The 21,214-nt window shown below is 52.8% G+C and overlaps 2 protein-coding genes and 1 non-coding gene across 4 annotated transcripts; 1 reads left to right on the top strand and 2 right to left on the bottom strand.

Moving 5' to 3' along the window:
• The first annotated feature begins 989 nt into the window (after positions 1 to 989).
• CD72 (CD72 molecule) lies at positions 990 to 8,214 on the top strand. Its single transcript, XM_028146116.2, has 9 exons — positions 990 to 1,071; positions 1,194 to 1,301; positions 1,813 to 1,884; positions 2,402 to 2,491; positions 2,794 to 3,159; positions 5,929 to 6,062; positions 6,832 to 6,947; positions 7,605 to 7,742; positions 8,012 to 8,214. The coding sequence occupies exons 1-8, from the start codon at positions 990 to 992 to the stop codon at positions 7,735 to 7,737; spliced, it is 1,101 nt and encodes a 366-aa protein (XP_028001917.2). The 3' UTR covers positions 7,738 to 7,742; positions 8,012 to 8,214.
• Positions 8,215 to 8,287: 73 nt separating this feature from the next.
• On the bottom strand, positions 8,288 to 13,900 carry TESK1 (testis associated actin remodelling kinase 1). 2 transcript variants are annotated; one of them, XM_054727114.1, is made up of 10 exons: positions 12,491 to 13,900; positions 12,246 to 12,367; positions 12,068 to 12,116; positions 11,447 to 11,593; positions 11,058 to 11,140; positions 10,800 to 10,890; positions 10,465 to 10,548; positions 10,224 to 10,313; positions 9,974 to 10,088; positions 8,288 to 9,428 (listed from the first exon to the last, which is right to left on the bottom strand). In XM_054727114.1, the coding sequence occupies exons 1-10, from the start codon at positions 12,698 to 12,700 to the stop codon at positions 8,548 to 8,550; spliced, it is 1,872 nt and encodes a 623-aa protein (XP_054583089.1). In that variant the 5' UTR covers positions 12,701 to 13,900; the 3' UTR covers positions 8,288 to 8,547. The 2 variants fall into 2 exon arrangements, with proteins under 2 accessions (XP_054583089.1, XP_054583090.1); XM_054727115.1 differs by lacking the exons at positions 11,058 to 11,140; positions 12,068 to 12,116; positions 12,246 to 12,367; positions 12,491 to 13,900 and having other exon boundaries at positions 11,447 to 11,586.
• MIR4667 (microRNA mir-4667) lies at positions 10,305 to 10,385 on the bottom strand. Its single transcript, NR_129055.2, has one exon. It is a non-coding gene; the product is annotated as a microRNA mir-4667 (primary transcript).
• Positions 13,901 to 21,214: the final 7,314 nt, after the last annotated feature.

The following is a 21,214-nucleotide window of genomic DNA, read 5'->3' as shown; positions in this document are numbered from 1 at the left end:
GCCCAGTCCGAGCTCAGAGCCCTTGCCTCAGGGACAGCTTGCTGGATCCCACTCAGATGCTGGGGCACAGGAGATGCCATGAGCCCAGCAGGGGGCAGGAGGGGACCCAGAAGGGGCTGACTTGCCACAGGTGTGATCAGTAGGGCAACAAGGGTGGAAGGGGTCAAGGAAAGGCTGTGGAGTCTGGGGTGCCAGAGGGGGGGGGGGGAGTGTGGTCCCAGATTCTCTGCATCCTCCAAAGACTGCCGTTCCCAGGAAGGGCTTTGGAGTGAGACGCCCTAAGTGTGGGACACCTGGCAGCTCTGTGGACCCACAGCAGGAGGGGAGCTGGGTGCACCCTGGGAGTCCCCAAACTGATGAGGAGATCAGTCCCAAAAATCAGAGACTCTTTTCCGGGAACTGATACCTACTGGGAACCCCAGGATGATGAGCTAGGGCTCCATACGACAACCCCCCAATCTGATGGGGAGGATGAAGCGCCGCCCTGGAGCAGTGACTGGGGAGATCCTCCGGGTCAGTTGGGCACAAAAGAGCTCTGACTACACAGAGAAAGCCTCTGGGCCCGGCAGCCAGGGGAGGAGGCACGGGACACGGCAGGGGAGATGGTCAGAGGAAGGCCATTTGGAGCTCTGCACTGCCCAAGCGGGTCTGGGCTCCATGACGGTGGGACAGAGAGAGGGCGCAGGGGCAGGCCTGCGTGAGCAGCGGTCCTGTGACACCCCCCCCCCCCCCGCCCCAGCCCCATGCTCTGGGCCTCAGTCTCCCCTCCCCTGCCCCTCTGGTCAGCGCTCAGGATGCCATCTGCTTCACTGAACCCATCTGTCTGAGACTTGCTCACATCTTCCTCTTTTGTGACTAGAAGTCACAGGGCCACGCACTAAGCCGTACAGTCACGGAGGAACCGCAGAGCCTAAGAGTGTGAAGGGGCAGAGGGCAGAGGGACAAGAGAAGGGGAGAAGGGAGACGGTGGGGCAGAGGTGCCCAAGACCATGGCCGAGTCTGTCACCTACGCAGACCTGCGGTTTGTGAAGGCTCCCCTGAAGAAGAGAGTCTCCAGCCAGCTAGGACAGGGTAAGGGCAGAGGAGGGGTCTCCTGGATTCTGCATCCCCAACCTCTTTCGTGACCCCACCCCTCCCACCCCTCAGGCCCCCATTCCCAACTCCCACCTCGGCCCCTCTTCTCTCTTCTACAGACCCAGAGGCTGACGATGACGGGGAGCTCACCTACGAGAACGTACAAGTGCCCACAATCTCAGGGGGGGCCTCCAACTTGGCCCCTTCTGGACTAGGGGACAAGGCCGGTATGGAGGGCCCAGGGAGGGGAGGGGTGTTTGTGGGGGCGCTGTGCCTTGAGCTGGGGAGTCCAGAGTAGTCTTGGGAGGACACTATCCTTGGGAAAAGGAGGGGGTTCCCAGGAAAGAGAAGGAGCCCCGGATAAAAGGCAGCCAGGGGGAGGTGGATCCCCTGGGGAGAAGTGGGGCGCAGGGCAGCCCGGCGGGGAGAGGCGTTCCAGGGGAAACAGGGAGTGGGGGCCGGGAGGGAGGGGGCAGGGCTGCGAGCAGCCTGGGAGCGGGGTGGGGCGGGCAGACTCCGGAGGGCGGGGGAGGGTCTGGGGGAGGCGGGGGAGACTCGGGACCGGCCGGAGAGAGTCCGGGGAGCCGGGGAACTCGGGAGGGCCGGGCGGGAGGCGGGAGAGCAGCGCCAGGCGCGGGGACCCGGGGCCTCCGCGCGGTGGAGGGAGTGGGCGGGCGGGGGGGCAGAGGGGCGTTTCCGGGGCTCCCGGCTCCTAACGGGACTCGCTCACCGGCGCAGGGGTGCAGTCGGAGCCGCCCGCCGCGGCCTGGAGCTCCGTGACGTCACCCGCAGCCTGGCGGCTCCTGGGCGGTGAGTACCGCGCCCTCCCCGCGGGCGGCGGGCGGGGCGGGGCGGGCCGGGGGCGCGGCGCCGGGGATAGTGGGGGTGGGGGTGCTGGCGGCCCGGCCGGCGGGTGGTGCTGGGCCCCCGGGTGGTGCTGGGCCCCCGGGGGGTGGGGTTCTGGTTTGGTCCCGGGCAGCCCCGCGACCCCCTCCTCTGCCCCCTTCACCCCATCTTTCTGAGGGGTCGACCCAGACCCTCTCCCCACTCCGCACCCAGGATGGTCCCCATCACGTACGCCCTGGGTGCCTCCGTCTGGGCCTGGGGTTTAGGGGCTCCTACCGCCCCCCATCCTCCCCGCTGTAACAGCCCGGCCCTGACTCCGGGCTCTCCCCGCGCCGCCTGCGGAGCCCGCCGCCCGGCCGACCACCGCGCCTGCCTCACCGCGTCCTCCGAGGAAGGCCCTTTCCCAAGAATACCCGCCGCTCCCCGGGTTTGTAAACTCGTTCCTGGGGCTCACTGCGCCTCCTGCCACACCTTCCCACAGGCCATCCAACCTGCTCGCAATACCTCCTTCTGGGCCTGCTCCTCACCTGCCTGCTGTTGGGGATGGCTGCCATCTCCCTGGGAGTGCGCTGTGAGTGTGGCTCCCACCCCCCCTCCCCAGACACCCCCTCCCTTATTGCCCCCAACAGCTGCCCTCCCTCAGCAGGGGCCGGAGTTACCACCACCACGTCCTAAGCTTTGGGTCTGGTGTCCAGCCTGGTCTTGCTCTAAAGTGACCTCACCTAGTCCAGTCACTCCTGAAACTCCAGGCGGCCAGAGCTTACATTTCAGCAGAAAGTTGCCAGCAACAGAAAAAGGGTTGACGCTGGATCGCAGGGCACCAGGGCACGGCTGAGGAAGATGCCACCCAGATCTCTCTTTCTGGCCCAACAGACCTGCAGGTGTCCCAGCAGCTCCAGCGCACCAGCAGGGCCCTGGAGGCCACCAACAGCAGCCTGAGGCAGCAGCTGCACCTGAAGAGCGCGCAGCTGGGGCAGCGGGAGCGGGAGCTGCAGGGCTCCAGGAGGGAGCTGGCCCAGACGCAGGAGGCGCTGCAGGTGGAACAGCGGGACTGCCAGGCTGTCAAGGAGCAGTCACAGGCCTGGCTGGCCAGCTGGGAGCAGGCAAAGGAGGCCTTGAAAAGCGAGGAGACGCAGAGGAGGGCCGTGGAGGAGAGGCTGAACCGCTTGCAGGATAAGCTGAAGCCGCTCTGCCTGCCGGAAATGCTGAAGCCCGGCTTGGAACACCACCACCCCTCAGGTATCTGCTCTGGGTGAGGAGAGGTGGGAGGGTCTGCCGTGAGGGATGGAGATGATGTGCATACACTCCCAGGCCCCATTTTATTTTTTACTCTTTCTTTTCCTTTTTCTATTTTTTATTAAGGTATTACACATGTACATATCTTCCCATTGCCCCCCTCACCCCACTCCCATTCATGCCCTCACCCCCCAGTGTCTTGCGTCCATTGGTTATGCTTATATGCATGCATACAAGTCCTTCGGTTGATCTCTTATCTCCCCCACCTCTCCCTAACCTTCCCGCTGTAATTTGACAGTCTGTTTGATGCTTTACTGTCTCTGTATCTATATTTTTGTTCATCAGTTTGTAATGTTCTTTATTATCCACAAATGAGTGAGATCATGTGGCATTGTTCTTTCATTGACTGGCTTATTTCACTTAGCATAATGTTCTCCAGTTCCATCCAGGTTGCTGCAAATGGTAAGAATTCCTTCTTTTTATGGCAGCATAGTATTCCATTGTGTAGATGTACCATAGTTTTCTGATCCAGTCATCTGCTGACGGGCACCTAGGCTGTTTCCAAATCTTAATCTCTGTGACCCTCAGTTCCATGCCACGCTGCCACCCACTCCCACAGCTGCCCCTGAGCTCAGCATCCCAAACTGCTCTTCTGCTGAAAGGACGGTTTCAGACCTCCACTCTGACCACTACTGCCTGCTCCATCCAGGCTTCCCACACTTCCTCAGCCTCACTGAGTTCTCCGCCCCATGGAGAACCCTGCCTCTTCCTTTCCTGGCAGCTGTCACCTGTCCTCACCTCTCTCTCCCCCTCTTGCATTCCGGGCCGTCCCTTAGATCACTCACTCCTTTGTCCCACTGTCCTGGTGCACCTGACTGGCCATATCTCAGCTCTGGAGGAACGCCACTGCCCACCTTGCCGTGCGTGCACCCAGGTGTCACATTGTGCAATCATTCTGCTCGGTGCCCTTGAAACTCTGGTTTCAACCTCGGCTGGGGCCTCAGCGCTGCCTGGCAACTCTGCAGTGGTCGCCTTGCTCTCCACGAGAACTTACCCTACTGCCTGTTCCCGCTTTCAGCAGAAGCCCTATTCCGTTAGAGAGGAATGCCCTCCATTTCCGCCCCCAAGTCTACATATCCACTTATATTTCTGCCCACCCCCATCTCTTGCAAGGATAACTGCAACAGCTTGCTGGATGTTTCCCCTAAACATCCCCCTACACCCTCATTCCACCCTTCATATTGCAGCCAGGGTAATCCTTTAAAAACAAAAATCTGAGCATATCATCCCAGTTAATTAATTAATTAATCAAAGGTTATGGAATACATACTATATGCCCAGCACTGTGCCCAGGCATTGGAATATAGGCAGTGAGCAAAATTCCTGTATGTAAAACCCCACACTGACTTTCTCTTCCTTGGAATATAAAAATAAAAAATCCCTGTCCTAGCCGGTTTGGCTCAGTGGATAGAGCGTTGGCCTGCGGACTGAAGAGTCCCAGGTTCGATTCCGGCCAAGGGCACATGCCCGGTGTGGGCTCGATCCCCAATAGAGGGCGTGCAGGAGGCAGCCGATCAATGATCTCTCTCATCATTGATGTTTCTATCTCTCTATCCCTCTTCCCTTCCTCTCTGAAATCAATAAAGAAATATATTTTTAAAAAAATCCCTTAACATGGCTTTCAAGACCCCTGCCTACCTTTCAGCATACCACTTCTCCCCTCACCTTCTTCAGTTTGACCAGACCAACTTTTTTTTTTTAATCCTTTAAATTACTGATATACTAGGGAAGAGGGAGGGTGGAGGTGGAAAAAGGTGTATGGGGGATAAATGATGGTGGGAAAAATAATTTAAAAATAAATTACTGATTTACAAAGGGCAGTCTGGTGGTGGGGCAAGGACTATAATTCCAGAGGGTAGTTGAGTGGGCACATGAGGAAATGTAGACAGAAGAGAAGGAGCTAGTGGAGAAGGAATGGTTTTTGAGTGATGGGGGTAGTACTGATGGAACAAAGCAGGGAGAGAGGTGGGCTGGGGTCAGGAGCACAGATTGAGGTGTAGAATGTTAAAGAAAGTGGGTTGTTGCCAAAACCGGTTTGGCTCAGTGGATAGAGCATCAGCCTTCGGACTGAAAGGTCCCAGGTTCGATTCCGGTCAAGGGCATGTACCTTGGTTGCGGGCACATCCCCAGTGGCGGGGTGTGCAGGAGGCAGCTGATCGATGTTTCTCTCTCATCGATGTTCCTAGCTCTCTATCCCTCTCCCTTCCTCTCTGTGAAAAAATCAATAAAATATATTTAAAAAAAGAAAAAAAGGAAAGTGGGTTGTTTATTTCTTATGGATGGTCAGGAAAAGAGAAACAGAGAAGAGACACATTTGAGGTGGAGGGAAGGGAAATGGAGAGAGTTCACATCAAGGTCTGACAATTTCAGCAAAATGGGAACCAAGGCTGCCTAGTTGTGGAAGAGCGGAGAGGGCAGGAGGTTGGCTGGCAGCTTGAGGTGTGTTTGGGAATGGTACTGCTAGCCCTATTAAAATAAACCTCCCGGATTGTTAGGAGTAAAGTTGTTGAATGTTAAGGCTTTTACTAAGTATACGCAAGTTTGGCATTTCCGGAAAGGTTGCGAAGATCAAGGACTAGAAGTCAATGAAGGGGCTGAGAGTAGACTGGAGACCACTGTTAGCAACTAGGTCGCTGAGCATCACTTTCATTCCAAGTGTGGAGATCTCCCTCTGGGTCTGTGCTGTGCTGTCACACTCTTTCTGTTTTTTAGACACCTGCTGTCCCCTGGGATGGATACTGATGGCGACGAATTGCTTTTACATCTCACTTATTAAAAGAAGTTGGGAAGACAGCCAAAGCTATTGTAATTCTCTGTCCTCCAACCTTGCCAGGATTGAGTATTCAGTAAGCATACCTTTATTTACAGACAGCCATGGGTACTATTAGGTAAAGGCACCTATGTCATCCGTCAGGAATGGCAGTGCACAATGGCATGCTTCCTTCTCTGGGCAGCTTCTCAGTAGTGCTTCAGGCAGCCCCCAGGATGAGAGTTGACTTATGAGCCATCTTTACTTTTACCTGTTTCTCATTTCAGCTTTCTGGGCTGCCTAACAAAGCATTTGACTGTTGTGACCCCGCAGGCAGAGGCCCCAGACCTGGTGGGCTGGATTGTACGGATTGTTTCCTTGTGGCTATAGCAGCTCCCAGAATGACTCCCTTTCACAGGCTGGCAGTTCTTACCCAGCTGGGAGGGGGACTGCAGGGTGAGCCTGCATCTGCAGGGTGGCACTTGGAGGATGCAGGGGAAGGTCACCAAAGATGGGCACAGTTCTCTTGCCAAAGCTCCTAGGTTGCCCTAGCTGGTTTGGCTCAGTGGATAGAGCCTCGGCCTGCGGACTGAAGGGTCCCAGGTTTGATTCCAGTCAAGGGTACTTGCTTGGGTTGTGGGCTCAATCCCCAATAGGGGGTGAGCAGGAGGCAGCCAATCAATGATTCTCTCTCATCATTGATGTTTCTATCTTTCTCTCCCTCTCCCTTCCTCTCTTTTTATATATAAAAAGCTCCTGGGTTTCCCTATTTATTTTCTTCCATCAGCCCAGGTTCCCTCTTTTACCCCTCCCCCCCATTCCTCTATTTCTCATCAATCTCCACACATCTCTGAATCTCCCCTCAGGGTTTTTATGGCAGCAGCTTATATAAGGTGTTGGAACAAATTGATTCGTCTGACTCATACTGGATTGACTACAGGTTTAAGGACAGGGACGGGACTGATGCTAAAAGAGTCTCTGGGTAAGTTTGTTAGGACTTTGGGGATCTTCAACTTTATAATCCCTTCAAAAAGACATAGTAATGAGATCTCCCTTCAGGTCTGCTCCCAAACCTTTCACAAGTCAATATTGAAATTGCCTGCCCGTCCATTTCCTCTATTACAAACTCTTTAGGGCATTCTGTTCTTTATTCTACCCCGAGAGCAGACCCTGGCACACGCTTTATTAATTACTAGACTGGAATCCATGTCATTTTTCTCTCAGAAGCTAGGGCTTCACAGTCAGTAAGAGCCTTGGCGTTCTCACTCCCGTGAAAAGGCTACCCAAACGGGTGTGCTTTCTCAGTCAGGACCACTTGGGGCACAGAGTTGCTTCAGGGGAGTAAAGGGGCAGTGAGGTAACTTTGAGGACCAACCCCAGGGACCCTGAAACAGGATGGCCACAAGTTCCCTAACTGGAATTCCCATCTTTAAGACCTTGGGTGATTTTCCCCTCCCCTGGTCCTAAAGGCTCTTTGGGTTGGAGTCCAGACATCTGTTCCTGACCCACACCCAAATGTGGCCCTAGGTAGGGAGGGTGTGTTGGGACTTGGGTTAAGTTTTATGCAGGGGAAGGGGAGAGGAGGGAGGGAAAAGGTGGGGGCCAGGACCTATCCCAGTTCTATCTTATCACGCTTTAGGTATCATGGTCAGAACAAAAAATGTCCCTCTGTACAAAACAAGTGGCTAAGATACCAATACCAGACAGAGTGTGCTACTTCTCTTCCCTGCATCTGTGAGATGGCATCTATTAGGCGTCCAGATTACCACTGAGCTGAGTAAGTGTGAGGGTTGGGAGGCTGGGAGGACAGGGGCTCAGAGCAGGGGTCCAGCTGCTGGGAGGGGGTGGGGCACCACATGTTCCTGGGAATGAGTCACGTCCACAGCCTCCGGGAGCTTGGTACACTTGTGTAAGGGGGTGTTGCACAGGGAGAGGGGCAGGGAAGGCCTGGAACTGGAGGGAGGCTGGTGATGTGACTGTCGGGGAGCTGATGCGGGTTCTTAGTGACAGTCAGCAGTGGAGCTCATTGATCTTTTACTCTTCCAGATCCTCATGCCAACAAGAGCCTGTGCCCTTCGTCCCTAACCTGCAGCCACAGGCCCTAGGATTCTCCCTCGCCAGCATTTCCTCATCTGCCTGGATAGTGCCCGGCCAAGGGCTCATCTATGCCCAGCACTTCTAGGCAGCCTGCTGCCTGCTTGAAATCCTGTCCCAGAAACTGGACTATTCCTGGGAAAAGGGTACAGAAGAGATTTTGGCCTCCAAGAACCTCCCGTAGTGGAATGGGGGGCTGAGGGGAGGAGGGTGCACGGGCTGAGCGGATAGGGGCAGCCCGGAGCCAGCCAGGCAGTTTTATTGAAATATTTTTAAATAATTTGCACGTGTTAGTCTCGTGTGTCAGCAATGCTGTGTGATCCCCCTGGGACAGCAAGCCCAGGGTTGGAGAGGAAATGTTCTGTCCCTTGAGTCCATGCTGAGGTTCCCCTACACGAAGCAGCTGGTCAGCCCATCAGGGGCTGGCACTGTCGAGCATGTGCAGTCCTCACAGGGCATCCTGAAGGCCGAAGCTGGAGGCCCCACTGCTAAGAGCGTGCCCCAGGCAGCTGAAGGCTGGGTGTGGGTGGCTTGGCACGGTGCCCTCGATGGCAGAGGAGACTGCCCGCCTCACAGTTCAGGTTGCGGTAGCGAGCAACAGCTGGTGTGGGGCGGGGGCACATGGACAAGAAGCCAAAGCTGAAGGGGCCCAGGCAGCAGCCAGGGCAGGGTAGCCCCTCGTCGGACTCCCGAGGAGCTGAAGGGGGCGGCGAGGGTTCTGTCCGCTCCAGGGCCGCTGCCCGGGGCAGGCTATGCTGGGCCCGGTTCCAGGGCTCCCCGGCCCAGCCCTGTGGGGAGTTCACCACCACAGCTGGGGGGTTGTTGTTAAGGGGAGGTCCTGATCTCGGGGACCAGGGCTGGGAGGTTGATGAACAAGTGCTGATGAAGTTGTCTGTGGCCACAGCCAGGGGCAGCTGGGGAGCTGGGGGTTCTGGCTCAGGGCTACTGCCCTCACACTCCATTCTCTCTTCAGCCAAGGGACCCGCCGAGGGCGGGCCAGGACCTGGCAGTACTGTCTCCATGCGCCGGGGGAGTTCAGGGGATGATGGTAACGAGCGGCAGCGACGGGCAGGTGTTCCAGGCTGGAGCAGGGTCTCTGGAGTCGTCACCAAGGGCAGCCGGGTGGAGGACAGTGGTGATGGTGGTACAAGGGGCAAGGGGGCGACTGGCTTGCTGGGTGTGTCCAGGAGCTTGATCTTGCCACCCCTGAGGTCTTCCCGCAGTGAGAAGGGGTTGACTCGAGTCAGATTGTCCCCCCAGTTGGGGGGTGATTCTAGTGATGGGGGCAGGAAGAGGTCTGATCGGCTTCGGGAGAGCCGAGGGTCTGGCCTGGGAAGCGTGGCAGAGGGACCCCCTCTTGGAACAGACCCTGTCAACAGAGAAGTCTGTGATCACTCTTCTCAGTATTGATAGCTTCTAGAGCAGGGGTGGGAACATCCGGCCCGTGGGGCATATAAAGCCCACGAAGACATTAGGTCTGGCCCTGCCAGGCATTAAGGGCGAGTTAATTAAATGTTTGACCAAATATAGCAGGCTAATTTTCAAGCTGATAATTTTGCATGGCTGTTGAATGATGTTATAAATATCCAAATGGCCCTTGGCAGAATAATGGTTCCCCACCCTTGTTCTATGTCTCATTATTCACCAGGAGGCTGGTGGGACTAGAACTTAGAAAAGGGAGTCTGACGGGGTGCTTTGGAAAGGAGACGTCACCTCCAGCTGCTTTTTACCTTTTTCCTTCCTTAAAGCTCTAGAATTAGAAAACTATCTTCTTTGAAATGTCCTTTCACCCTCACCCTTATCCCCAGCCTTCTCAACTAATAAATGCACTTAGTCTTCCCCAGATGATTCCCTGAGTTCTAAGGAGGAGAGAGGCAAAAGGACTCCAGTTGGGTCAAGGTCATGCTCACTTACCCTGATTGTGCATCAGGGGAGCCCTGGTGAGGGGGGCTGGCTCAGGCAGTTGCTCCAGGATCCATTCCAGGTGCTGGGTGATTTCGGTGAAGGGAGCACGAGCACTAGGTTCCATCTGATGGGTAGAGACAGGGGCAGCTTCACTCAGTGCTCCAAAAGCGGGTCCCTGAGTTCTCCATCCATCACCTGGGACAGGACAGCCTTGTCAGCTGATGGGTGGGGCGGAGGGCGGGGAGGGGGAGGCTCTTACACTGCAGCAATGGATGGCCAGGAGCAGGAAAGGTAGTGGGCAGTCATCCCCTACCAGGGTCCGGAAAGCAGGCACATCCAGGCCGAAGTCCTGTGGGGACAGAAAGGAAGGGCCTCCAAGTGAACTTTCCTTGGGTTCTCCTTCCGCCCCCAATCAGGACCTCAAGTTCCAGGGAACCCTTCTTGGTTGTAAGTGTCCCAGTCTGGAGGTCCTCCTTTTCAAACCTGGAGACATCACTCACCTCAGTACGGGGTAGGTAGTCAGGGTCTGCAGGTACTCGTGCGATGAGCTCACAGAGGACAATCCCAAAGGCAAAGACATCGGCCTGGGGTAGGAGATAATGTTAGGGGGAGGAATTGCCAGTTTTCATGTCAGAATTTAGTTAGGATATGTCAGAATTCACCGGGGAGTCTTGACAGTTTCCATGTGTTTGAGGGGTGCCTGTGAGGGGCAAGGGGGTGTCTTGGGGGCCTCCTGAATATCGGGTAGGGTTGTTGAGGAACTTAGGATAGGAACTTATAAGAGTATCTCAAGGGTCTCTGAAGACCTTGGGGATCTGAAGGGTTGATATCTTACCTTTTCATCATATAGCTCACCCCTCAACACCTCTGGAGCCATCCAGTATGGGGAGCCCACCACAGCCAATGGCTCCTTCCTTTCCCCTTCCCTGCAGGGCAGGGGCAGAGTGGTCAGAAACATCCCACTCAGACATCCTCCCCAAACAAAAAGAGACGAGGCCAGCGCCCTCTCCCCACCCCAGGGGAAACGTCCCAGGGGGCTTCATTTAGATAGGGGCCTTCTGGGAGGTTTGGGGGGACAGGGGCAGGAGCTCACCTGTACACAGGAATCTTTTCAGCCAGCCCGAAGTCACCCACAACAGCTGTGAAGCTTCGGCCTTCCCGACGGATCAGACAATTCTGACATACACATATAGTATCCCACACACCTATCACCTTCTGCTCTTTGACCTCCCAATCTGTAACCCAAACCTCTGTCACTCCAGAATAACCCCAACCCTCTCCCAGTTCTCCAGTGCACTCCAATCTTGCAACATCATCTATCACTCCAAACACAGCATGGTACTTAGCCCCTCAGAGCAACCCCCCAATGTTTTGCTACTCTAACATCCTACCATACTTATCCACATTCTAACATCCATAGGCTAGTTACAACCCAGAAGTCTCAAAACCCCCTTCATGCCTCCACCTGTCTGGCCAGCCTACCTTGGATGTGAGGTCCCGGTGGAATACTCCTTTGGCATGCAGGTACTGCAGGCCCTGAGCAATATCCAGAGCCAGGCGGAGCCTGACAGGCCAGGAGAGGGGTTCAGGAGAGCTGAGCAGCTGTTCCAAGGTTCCCCCATTCATATACTGGGCAGAGTGGGAGAAGGGGCATGGATGTCACGGCTTCAGTCTCTAGTCTCCCACTTATAAGCCAGGGGACACTCGGGAGGATCACAAAGGTCAGAAGGAGTGGGCCTGTGCTTTAGGGTTCCAAATTCATATTCTAGGGCTGTCCTATCCAACACATGTGCAACTACTTAAAATTAAGGTAGTAAGTTTAAATAAAATTAAAGATTCAGTTTCTCAGACTAGCCACATTTCCGTGCTCACAGTGTTGCACAGAACAGATACAGAACATTTTCATCACCAGAAAGTTCTACTGGACAGCACTGTTGGAGAGGATGAGAACAGCTGGGGCCTTTGTGGTTTGCCCAAGGGGAAGTTTAGGGAAGACTCCCTGGGAGGAGGTCCTGCTGCCTCTCACTGTTCCTCAGCAGAAGCACAGGCCTGATCTCTCTCCCCTTGGTGGCGTGGGGGTCCCCCTTCCTGGCCCATTCTCACCTCTGTAAGAGCGTGCAGCTGCCCCTGGTGCACACAGACCCCCATGAACCTGTTAGAGGGGAGGGAAGGTGGGAGGGGAGGCTGTAAGATACTGGGCCTCTCCGCAGTCTCCACTTTTCCGGCGGGATCTTTCCCCTTATCCCAGCAAGCCTCCCAGCAAGCGGCTGGGGCCGCTCACCTTAGGATGTTGGGGTGCTGGAGCTGGTTCATCAGCTGCACCTCCCGTAGCGTGTTTCCCCGGTTACTGGGGAGCCTGTTCATTTTCAGCACCATGACCTGCCCAGACTGTCGGTGCCGCACCTGGGGGTGTCAGGGGCCGGCGAGTCTCGCGCAGGTGGGACGGGTCGCCCCGTCCGGGCCCCCTAGCTCCAGCCTCCCGCCCGAGGCTTGGTCCCGCCCCTCCGCCCTCTCGGCCGGTCCTACCTTGTAGACCTCCGAGAAGAAGCCGGCGCCGATCTTCTCCGCGCAGTGGAAATCGTCCACGCGCGCCAGGCTGGACACGGCGCTGCGGAGGGCCCGGTAGGAGGAGGGGCGGCCCCGGCCCGGGCCTCCCCCCGCGCCCGCGGGCCCCTCCCCCGGCGCCTCTCCCGGCCCGGGCCCTGGGCCCCGCCGCGGGGGCCGTTCCCCGGCCATGGCCGGGCCCCCAGCCCGGGCCTGCCTCACATGGCCAGGTCCCTGGGCCCGGGACAAGCCGCGCTGGCCATGGGAGTGGGCCCAGCCGGGTCCGGGACGCCGGGACTCCCGCTCCCGCCTCGGAGAAGGGAAGATCCGCCGAAGACCCCGGACCCGCCCCCGCCGTGCCGGCTCGCTGGGCCCCGGGGACGCCGCTCCGCTCTGCGCAGGGCCTGGGCCTGGGCCTGGGCCGGGCGGCGGCGGCGGCGGCGGCGCTCCCGGGCGCCGGCGGGCAGGCGGGCTCCCCGCAGGCGGAGGCGGGCGGCGGCGGCGGCTCCGCGGCACCGCTGGGCTCAGGCTCGCGGCCTGCCGGGGGCGGGGCCGAGCGGGCCTCCGCTTAACTCCTTGGAGCCCGGCCCCCGGCGGCGGCCACGCCCCCCAGGTGCGCACCCCCTACGGTGGCGGGGACGCCCCGGGCGAGGGGTCTGGGCGTCCGGATTCACTGAACAAACTGGGGCCAGAGCCGAAAAACTGAAGGCGGCTGCGGGCTGGTGGTGCGAACGCGCAGGTCCAAGGTCTCAGCCGCCCGGGGCGCCCTGTCCTCGCTCCCACCCTCCGGTCACTGTCAGCTGGGGGCCGGGCTCGGGAAACCGCTCGCTTCCTGGGCTCCATGGACCTCACGGCCAGCCCAAACCTAAGGCCGCCGCCAGTCCATCTCCCCGGCCTCCCCCCATTTCTCCACCCTGCACCTCAGACCTCCGGACTCCCCGGGACGTCCTTCCTTCTCGGGCTGCAGGGAGCCCGTGCCCGGCCCATCCCCCCTGTGGCGCCAACTCCTCCTCACTCCCTGCCGGCGCCCTCGAACAAAGTTCAAATTCCAGAGCCTCCGCCTAGTGACACACAGTCCGGACCTTCGCACTATTCCGTCCCCGGGACCCTTCTTCTCAAAACGGAAGTCTCCGCCGGCAGGGGAGCCCCTCCTTCCGCGAGACCCTACCCCTTGGCCAAACGCCGCCCCTCCAGGGGCCCTGGCCCTCAAAGACCCCCGGCTTCCTCGCCGAGACCCCCTCCCCAGCCGAGGGGCCTTCCCTCAGCATCGCCCTGCGGACGTCAGTGCGCCCCGGCACTTCTCAGGGGACACCCCTCCTCTGGGTGCTCCGGCCACGCAGCGAGACCCCACCTCTCAGAGGGACTCCACCGGCCATTGGGCTCCTCCCCTCCGTGTGGCCCCGCCCCCGGCGGTTTGACCCCTCGGCGGGTTCCGCCCTCCGGCTCGCAGGAGCCCGCTCTGCCCCTTCAGGCAGGAGGAGGCGCTGCAGCCGCCGCCTCCATCGCCGCGGGCCCCCCTCCCCCCCCCTCCCCCATGCACTCGCCGTCCCCCTGCGCTTCCGGTTCGTTTCTGGCTCCTCCGGCGAAGTAGCCAATCATCGCCAGGGGCGGGTGACGTCACTGCATACCGGTGGCGGCTCCCCGACGAGCGGCGCTGGGCGTGGGTGATCGCCACCTAGCGGCGGGATGGAGGGCGGCGGGGGTGGAGGCCTCGGGCCTCGGGAGTGAAACCGGCCGGACGCCCCTGAAGGAGCGGGGCTGAGCGCTTTGGGAAAATTCTGAAGCATTATTTCTGTTTCTGTGGTAAGCTGGGAGGAAAATGAGAGGTCTGTCCCAGGTTTATGAGAGGTGGGACCAGGTACTCCTTGTCAAGGGCGGATGAGAAAAGAATAAAGTCAGTCTTCAATGACAGAAGAAGCATTAGGGTCGGGAGAAGGCCAGGGAAGGTTTTGCACCGGTTTGGAGGGAAGAACCGGAGAGATCACGGTCCTCCGGAGCCAGCGGAGACGGACCAATCCGGAGAAACCTTTGGCTGGACCTTGTGCATCACATCCATTCTTCCAGAGGCAATTTGGCCTCAGCCCAAGAAACTCATTCTTCGCATTAAATTAATGTTAGCATCTACAACTATTTAATTGGTAAATTTGCTTTCTATAGAAGTATGATATGGATAAATGCTAGGAATTTATGCCTCATTTCGTTTACATAATCTTATAATAGATACTTTGACACGTATCTGACCCTTTATCCAAATTTGAGAATTATTATAGTTGATGATAGTAATTCCCAAGCAGAGAAGCCAGTTTCAGAAAGATTACTGTGGTGGTTGTATGGGGGCAGGGAGTCTGATGAGGAAGGAGGCTCTGACCATGACTCAGTCAGGAGACGATAAGGGGCTGAACTAGGATAGGGATAACAGGGAAGGGAAGGAGGACACATCCATGCCGTATGGGGAAATTTGCTGATTGATTAGTATCAGAAGTCGGTCCTGGGGAGAGAAATAGCATCAACCAGGATAACTTTTAAATTTCTAGCTTAGATGATGGGGAGATATTAACTGGGATAAAAAATCCAGGAGGAGGAAAGGTTGAGTAAAAAATGGTAAATGATTTCCATAAACAAAGGGGTGATGGTAAAACCATGAGGGTGGAGGCCATCGTCCAAGTAGAGTGCGCAGAAGGAGAAATAGGCTGGCAGTGGAATCCTGGGGAAAACCAGCATTAAAGGGCAGTGGAGGAAGAGAAGTCCACAAAGGACACTGAGAAGAAACAAGCTAAAAGACAGGAAGAGAATTTAGAGAGCCTGGTGCCGTGGAATCCAAGGATGGAGCGGTTAGGGAAATGGAATGCAGTAATGCACAGCATTAAATAGTGCAGAGGGGTCTGCTAAGATAAATTTTAATTGTTTCTTGAGTTAGCCTATTAGAAGATCCTTTGGTGTTTTTCAAACTTTTTATGATGGCAAATGTCAGACCTAAGCAGGGAACAGAACAATGGGCCCTTATTTACCTGGGAGAGTAAGTTCATTTTGTTGGAGACCCATGCCTCAGTTGTACTGTTGCTCTCAGTGATCTGTCGGAGTAAAAGTACCAGCTTCATGTACCTTTTATTTTATTTTATTTTATTTTTTACAGAGAGGAAGAGAGAGGGATAGAGAGTTAGAAACATCGATGATAGAGAAACATCAATCAGCTGCCTCTTGCACACCCCCTACTGGGGACGTGCCCGCAACCAAGGTACATGCCCTTGACCGGAATCGAACCTGGGACCCTTGCGTCCGCAGGCCGACGCTCCAACCAACTGAGCCACACTGGCCAGGGCTCAGGTATAATTTTTATTGTACCATTTGAAAGTAGGTTTCAGGCATTGTGACACTTCATTAGCATTATCTGCTGAGATCATTTTCTATGTAACCATAACACCATTATCATATATTGAATTACTTTCTTCATTTAGTTTTATTGGCTTCTTAGGTCTCTTTTGCTGTTCCTTCTTCATCTTCCTGATCTCTAAACAGTGGTGTATCCACAGCTCCATCATTGGACCTCTTCTCTTCTCTCTACACACATACATGGTAGATCATTCCAAGGCTGTAAATACTATTTATATTCTAGTGACTATCACTTTTCCTCTCTCCACCCAATCTGTCCCTGAACTCTAGACTCCTATATCCAATTGCTTATTCATCATCTCCAGTTGGTTATCTAGTTGGCTTTTCAAAATTGATGAATACAAAATAGGACTCTTGAATCTTGCCCCTCTCCCCAGCTTTTCTTTAAGGCTTCCCCATCTCAATAAATCCAATCTGTTAGGTGCTCAGGCAAGACAATTCAGTTATCCTGCCTCCTCTCTTTCTCTTTATCCCATATCTAGCCCATCAACAAATTGTATGTGCTGTCCGTTTGAAATCTATCTATAACCCGACTGCTTCGCACATTTCCACTGCTTCTAAACCAGCCTAGTCCACCAGTTTCTTGCCTGGATTGTTGCAGTAGCCTCCTCTCTGGTCTTTCTGCTTATACCTTTCTCTCCCTCCAGTCTATTCTCTACACAGCTGCCAAATATTCCTTTTAATGTGCAGGTCAGATCACTTTATCTCTCTGCTTTAAACCTTCTGTCATCTCACTCAGAATCAAATAGAAAATCTTCTATAGTTTTATTTCTTTCTTTCTGATATTTGTACCTTTAATTTCTATTCCCTTGCTTAAGAGCATCAATATAATGTTGAGTGAAGTAGTGCAGTAGACCCTCGAATCTTGTTCCTGATCTTGAAAAGAATGCTTTTAACATTTCACTACTAAGTTTCATGTTTACTGTAGGTTTTTTTTTGTAGCTACTTATACCAATTAGCTGTTTGTTTTTTTGTTTGTTTTTTAAGTGCCATGTAAGTAACCCTAGCAAAACTCAGTGGCATAAAACTGCAATTATTTATTCTCATAAACCTGCAGGTTGACTGGGGTCAGCATTCTAAACTGGGATTGGGCTCCATCTGTTTCTCACTTCTCCCAGAACCAGCAGGACAGCTTGGGCATGTTCTTCTCATGGTGATAGAAGCAGGGCAAGAAGATAAACACAGTTTAGCAACTGCTTTTCATGTATTTAGATCACACCATGTCTGTCAACATTCCAGTGGCCAAAGAAAGTCATAGGGCCACGCCCAACTATCCTGTCTGTAGAGATGGTGGTAGAAAGGGAGAAAAGATTTCTAAACAGTGATACTTTACACTAATTTTTTAATGTTAAACTGACTTTGCATTTATAGAATAAACCCCATTTGATTTTTCTTCCACTCTCTTTCCTTCTTTTTCTTTTAACATTAGATTTTGGTTGTTCTGGGGGGTATTTTACAATTTTATTTTTTATCAGCTTTATACTGAGATATAATTCACATACCATATAATTCACCCATTTAAAGTGTACAATTGAATGGTTTTTATTCACAGAGTTGTGCAACTATCACCACAATCAGTTATAGAAAATTTCTGTCATCCCAAGGAGAAACTTGATGTGCTAATTCCCTTACCCCCAGCCCTAAACAATCATTATTTCACTTTCTGATTATATGGATTTGCCTCTTTTTGGACATTTCATACATAGACTCATACAACATATGATACCTTGTATCTTGCTTCTTCTTCTTCTTTTTTTCGCTTTTAGAGATTTATTTTCTACTTATTTATTTATTTTTAATTTCTTTATTGATTAAGGTATCAAATATTTGTCCTCATCCCCCCATTCCCATCCCACCCCCCTCCCCACACATGCCCCCATCCCCCTGTTGTCCTTAACTGCTGGTTAGACTCATATGCTTGCAACACAAGTCCTTTGGTTGATCTCTCCCCTTTAGCCACACCCTACCCTACCCTCCTTCTGAGGCCCAACAGTCTGATCCATGCCTCCTTGTTTCTGGGTCTGTTCTTGTTCATCCGTCTATGTTGTTCATTATTTCCCCTAGATGAGTGAGATCATGTGCTATTAGAAATACACTTATAAGAACCGAAAATGAGACAAGCAATAATGGTTATGGTGACAGGCAAATGAATCAGTCTGTAGTGAGTTTCTTTCTGGGCCAACAGTCCTTTTGAGACCCAATTTCAATGTCCAACAGTTCCTTATGTGTCCATGTCAGCACTGACATTACAGTTCTGGATGGTGGACAAATGGTGGTAATGCAGGTCCGACTCTCTCTGGTTTGGTCCTGGGCAACCTGCAGTGATGCACAGCTGCTAACTGCTAGTATGGGAATCTTGCTTCTTTTACTTAACGTGTTTTCAAGGTTCATTCGTGTTATAGCAGGTACCAGTATGTGGACCGTGGGGGAAGAAGATACCTATTTTTAAAAAATATATTTTATTGATTTTTTACAGAGAGGAAGGGAGAGGGATAGAGAGAAACATCGATGAGAGAGAAACATTGATCAGCTGCCTCCTGCACACCTTCTACTGGGGATGTGCCTGCAACCAAGGTACATGCCCTTGACCGGAATCGAACCTGGGACCTTTCAGTCTGCAGGCCAATGCTCTATCCACTGAGCCAAACCAGTTAAGGCAGAAGATACCTATTAAGGAAGGTTGGTGGGAGGGAAGGGTAAGAGATCAACAAAAGGACTTGTATGCATGCATATAAGAATAACCAATGGACACAGATAGTAAGGGAGTGAGGGCCTGTGCTGGAGGCAGGGAGCGGGCTGGGAAAGGTCAATGGGTGAAAGGAGACATATGTAATACTTTAAAAATATATATATATTTTATTGATTTTCTACAGAGAGGAAGAGAGAGGGATAGAGAGTTAGAAACATTGATGAGAGAGAAACATCAATCAGCTGCTTCTTGCACACCCCCTACTGGGGATGTGCCCGCAACCAAGGTACATGCCCTTGACCGGAATCGAACCTGGGACCTTTCAGTTCACAGGCCGACGCCCTATCCACTGAGCCAAACCGGTTTCGGCAATACTTGCAACAATAAAGAATTAAAAATAACTATATATCATACCTAATTAAAAAAAAAAAAAAGGAAGAGTTGGTGGCTAACAGTGCTCAATTTTTAAAATCCTCACCTGAGGAGTAAAGATATTTTTCCATTGAGTTTTAGAGAGTGAAAAGAGGGGGAAGGGGGAAGAAAGAGAGAAACATTGATGTGACAGAGACACATCGATTAGTTGTCTCCCAGATGGGCCCCAACGGGGGGCAGGGGAGGCGGGGGAACAGGGGTCAGACCCACAACCCAGGTACATGCCCTTGACTGGGAATAGAACCCAAGACACTCCAATGCACAGTCAATGCTCTAACCACCGAGCAATGCTGGCCAGGGTTAACTGCTCAAATTTTAAAGCAGAGCCTAGCGGCCATTTCTAAACAGGGTCTCTCTCACAAAGTGCACTCCATACTGCCTCCCACACTGAAGTGCCTGCCTACACAGTGTTTCTGCCATCTGAGCCAGCCTGATAGAGATCCTAGGATTGTATTTCAATCCATAGGACTGAGGCTTACCCCACCCAACTGAAGTTACATCCCCCATCAGCATCTTTACTGACCAATCAGAGTGGCTCCATTTATGACTAATCAGGACAGTGGCTTTGGACCAAACTTGTGTTGAAGATTTGGAGCCCTCATTTGCAGAAGGATGAACCAATCAGGGATCAGGGGTGAGGACTTCTCTCTACAAGTCAGCTCCTCTGTGGCTCACTTTCTCTTTCCACCAAAGACTGAAGACTGTATTTCCCCCGTTGGAGCTGAAACATCAAAGACATCTTGCCAGAGCAGAGTGGAGCAGAGCAGAGCTATCTAGTCAGAGAGTGGCCTCACCCAAGGGCCGCCTCCCCAGGGCCGCCTCGCTCCAGGGCCACCTGTGCTGCTTCCAAGTTGAGCCGTAACACTATTGAACAGTTCTTACAGCTGTGCTGTATCACAATTGAGCTGTGTGCACTGGAAAAAGTTTCCTTTTTCACCACACCCCAAATTGGGCATTCCTGTTGGCGTTGAACTGGCACCAACAACCATTGGTTGAAAAGTACTTACTTCTTTTTATGGCTGATGTTTCGGTCTGAATATACCATGATTGTTTATTCATCAGTTGAAGGTCATTTGGGTTGTTTCTACTTTTTGGCTGTTATACATGTTGCTCCTATGAACAATTATATACAGGTTTTCATGTGGACATATGTTTTGTCTCATGACCTCTTAGCTTTGTTTTTATTCCTCTGTTCCTCCTTTATTACCTTATTTTGGTTGAAATAAATACTTTTAACATACTATTCTAATTGTCCTGAGTTTTAAAAATATTTATGTTTTAGATAATTCCTTAGTGGTTGCTCTAGGGATTAGAATCTAGTAAAATTATTGAAAAGCAAACACACAATGACCTATATTTGACTTGCTTTCAACAAATCTTCTGAAGATCACCTATCTTGTCATAATGCTGGAAGTAGTCCTCCAATGTGTCATCTAATTGGCAATGATAGTTAATAAGAAAGCTATTGACATTTGAATATATTTTTCATGTAATAAGATGTCTTACAGTACTCTGATTACTTATCATTGTTTTTCAGTGGTTTCTCAGTGTTTTAGAGTTAAGCAGATAACATTTTTCTTAACATTTATGATTATTTTTATTTCATGCAATGTGTACACCATCTATAATGTTGGATATAAAGGTGATAGTGATCAGTCTAAGATTGTCTAACGTGAAGGACTATCAATGCTGTATGCTGGCATCCATCTTATGACCCTGGGAAACACTGCAAATCCTTAGTACTTTTCCCCGCTAAGCCAGGACACTACTCCAGAAACCTCACAGTAACACCCCCATAAGTGACTACAATTAATTGGATTTGGTTCATCGAGTGAGATGTTTGCCAACCCTGGCTCTAGCTTTTCTCTTTGATGAAGTTTAATAGTGGTTCTTCATTTTATTTTTTTAAAATGTTTTTATTGATTTGAGAGAGGAAGGGAGAGGGAGAAAGAAATATTGATCGCTTGTTTCCTGCATGCACCCTAAATGGGATCGAACCCACAACCTGGGCATGTGCTCTGACTGGGACTTAAACCAGTCAGTGCACATGCAGACACTCAACCAACTGAGCCACACCGGCCAGGGCATGGCTGTTCATTTGAAATATTCTTTATCGTGTTTCTATTCCTGATTCACTAAAAATCCTTAGCTTAGCTTTCCATACGGTTTCATGATGCCTGCCAAAGCTCCATCAT

This window comes from Eptesicus fuscus, chromosome 15 (genome assembly GCF_027574615.1).
Source record: "Eptesicus fuscus isolate TK198812 chromosome 15, DD_ASM_mEF_20220401, whole genome shotgun sequence".
In the NCBI taxonomy this organism is placed as follows: Eukaryota; Metazoa; Chordata; class Mammalia; order Chiroptera; family Vespertilionidae; genus Eptesicus; species Eptesicus fuscus.
The sequence above is the reverse complement of the archived record's forward strand: the minus strand, read 5'-3'. Positions and strand labels throughout refer to the sequence as shown.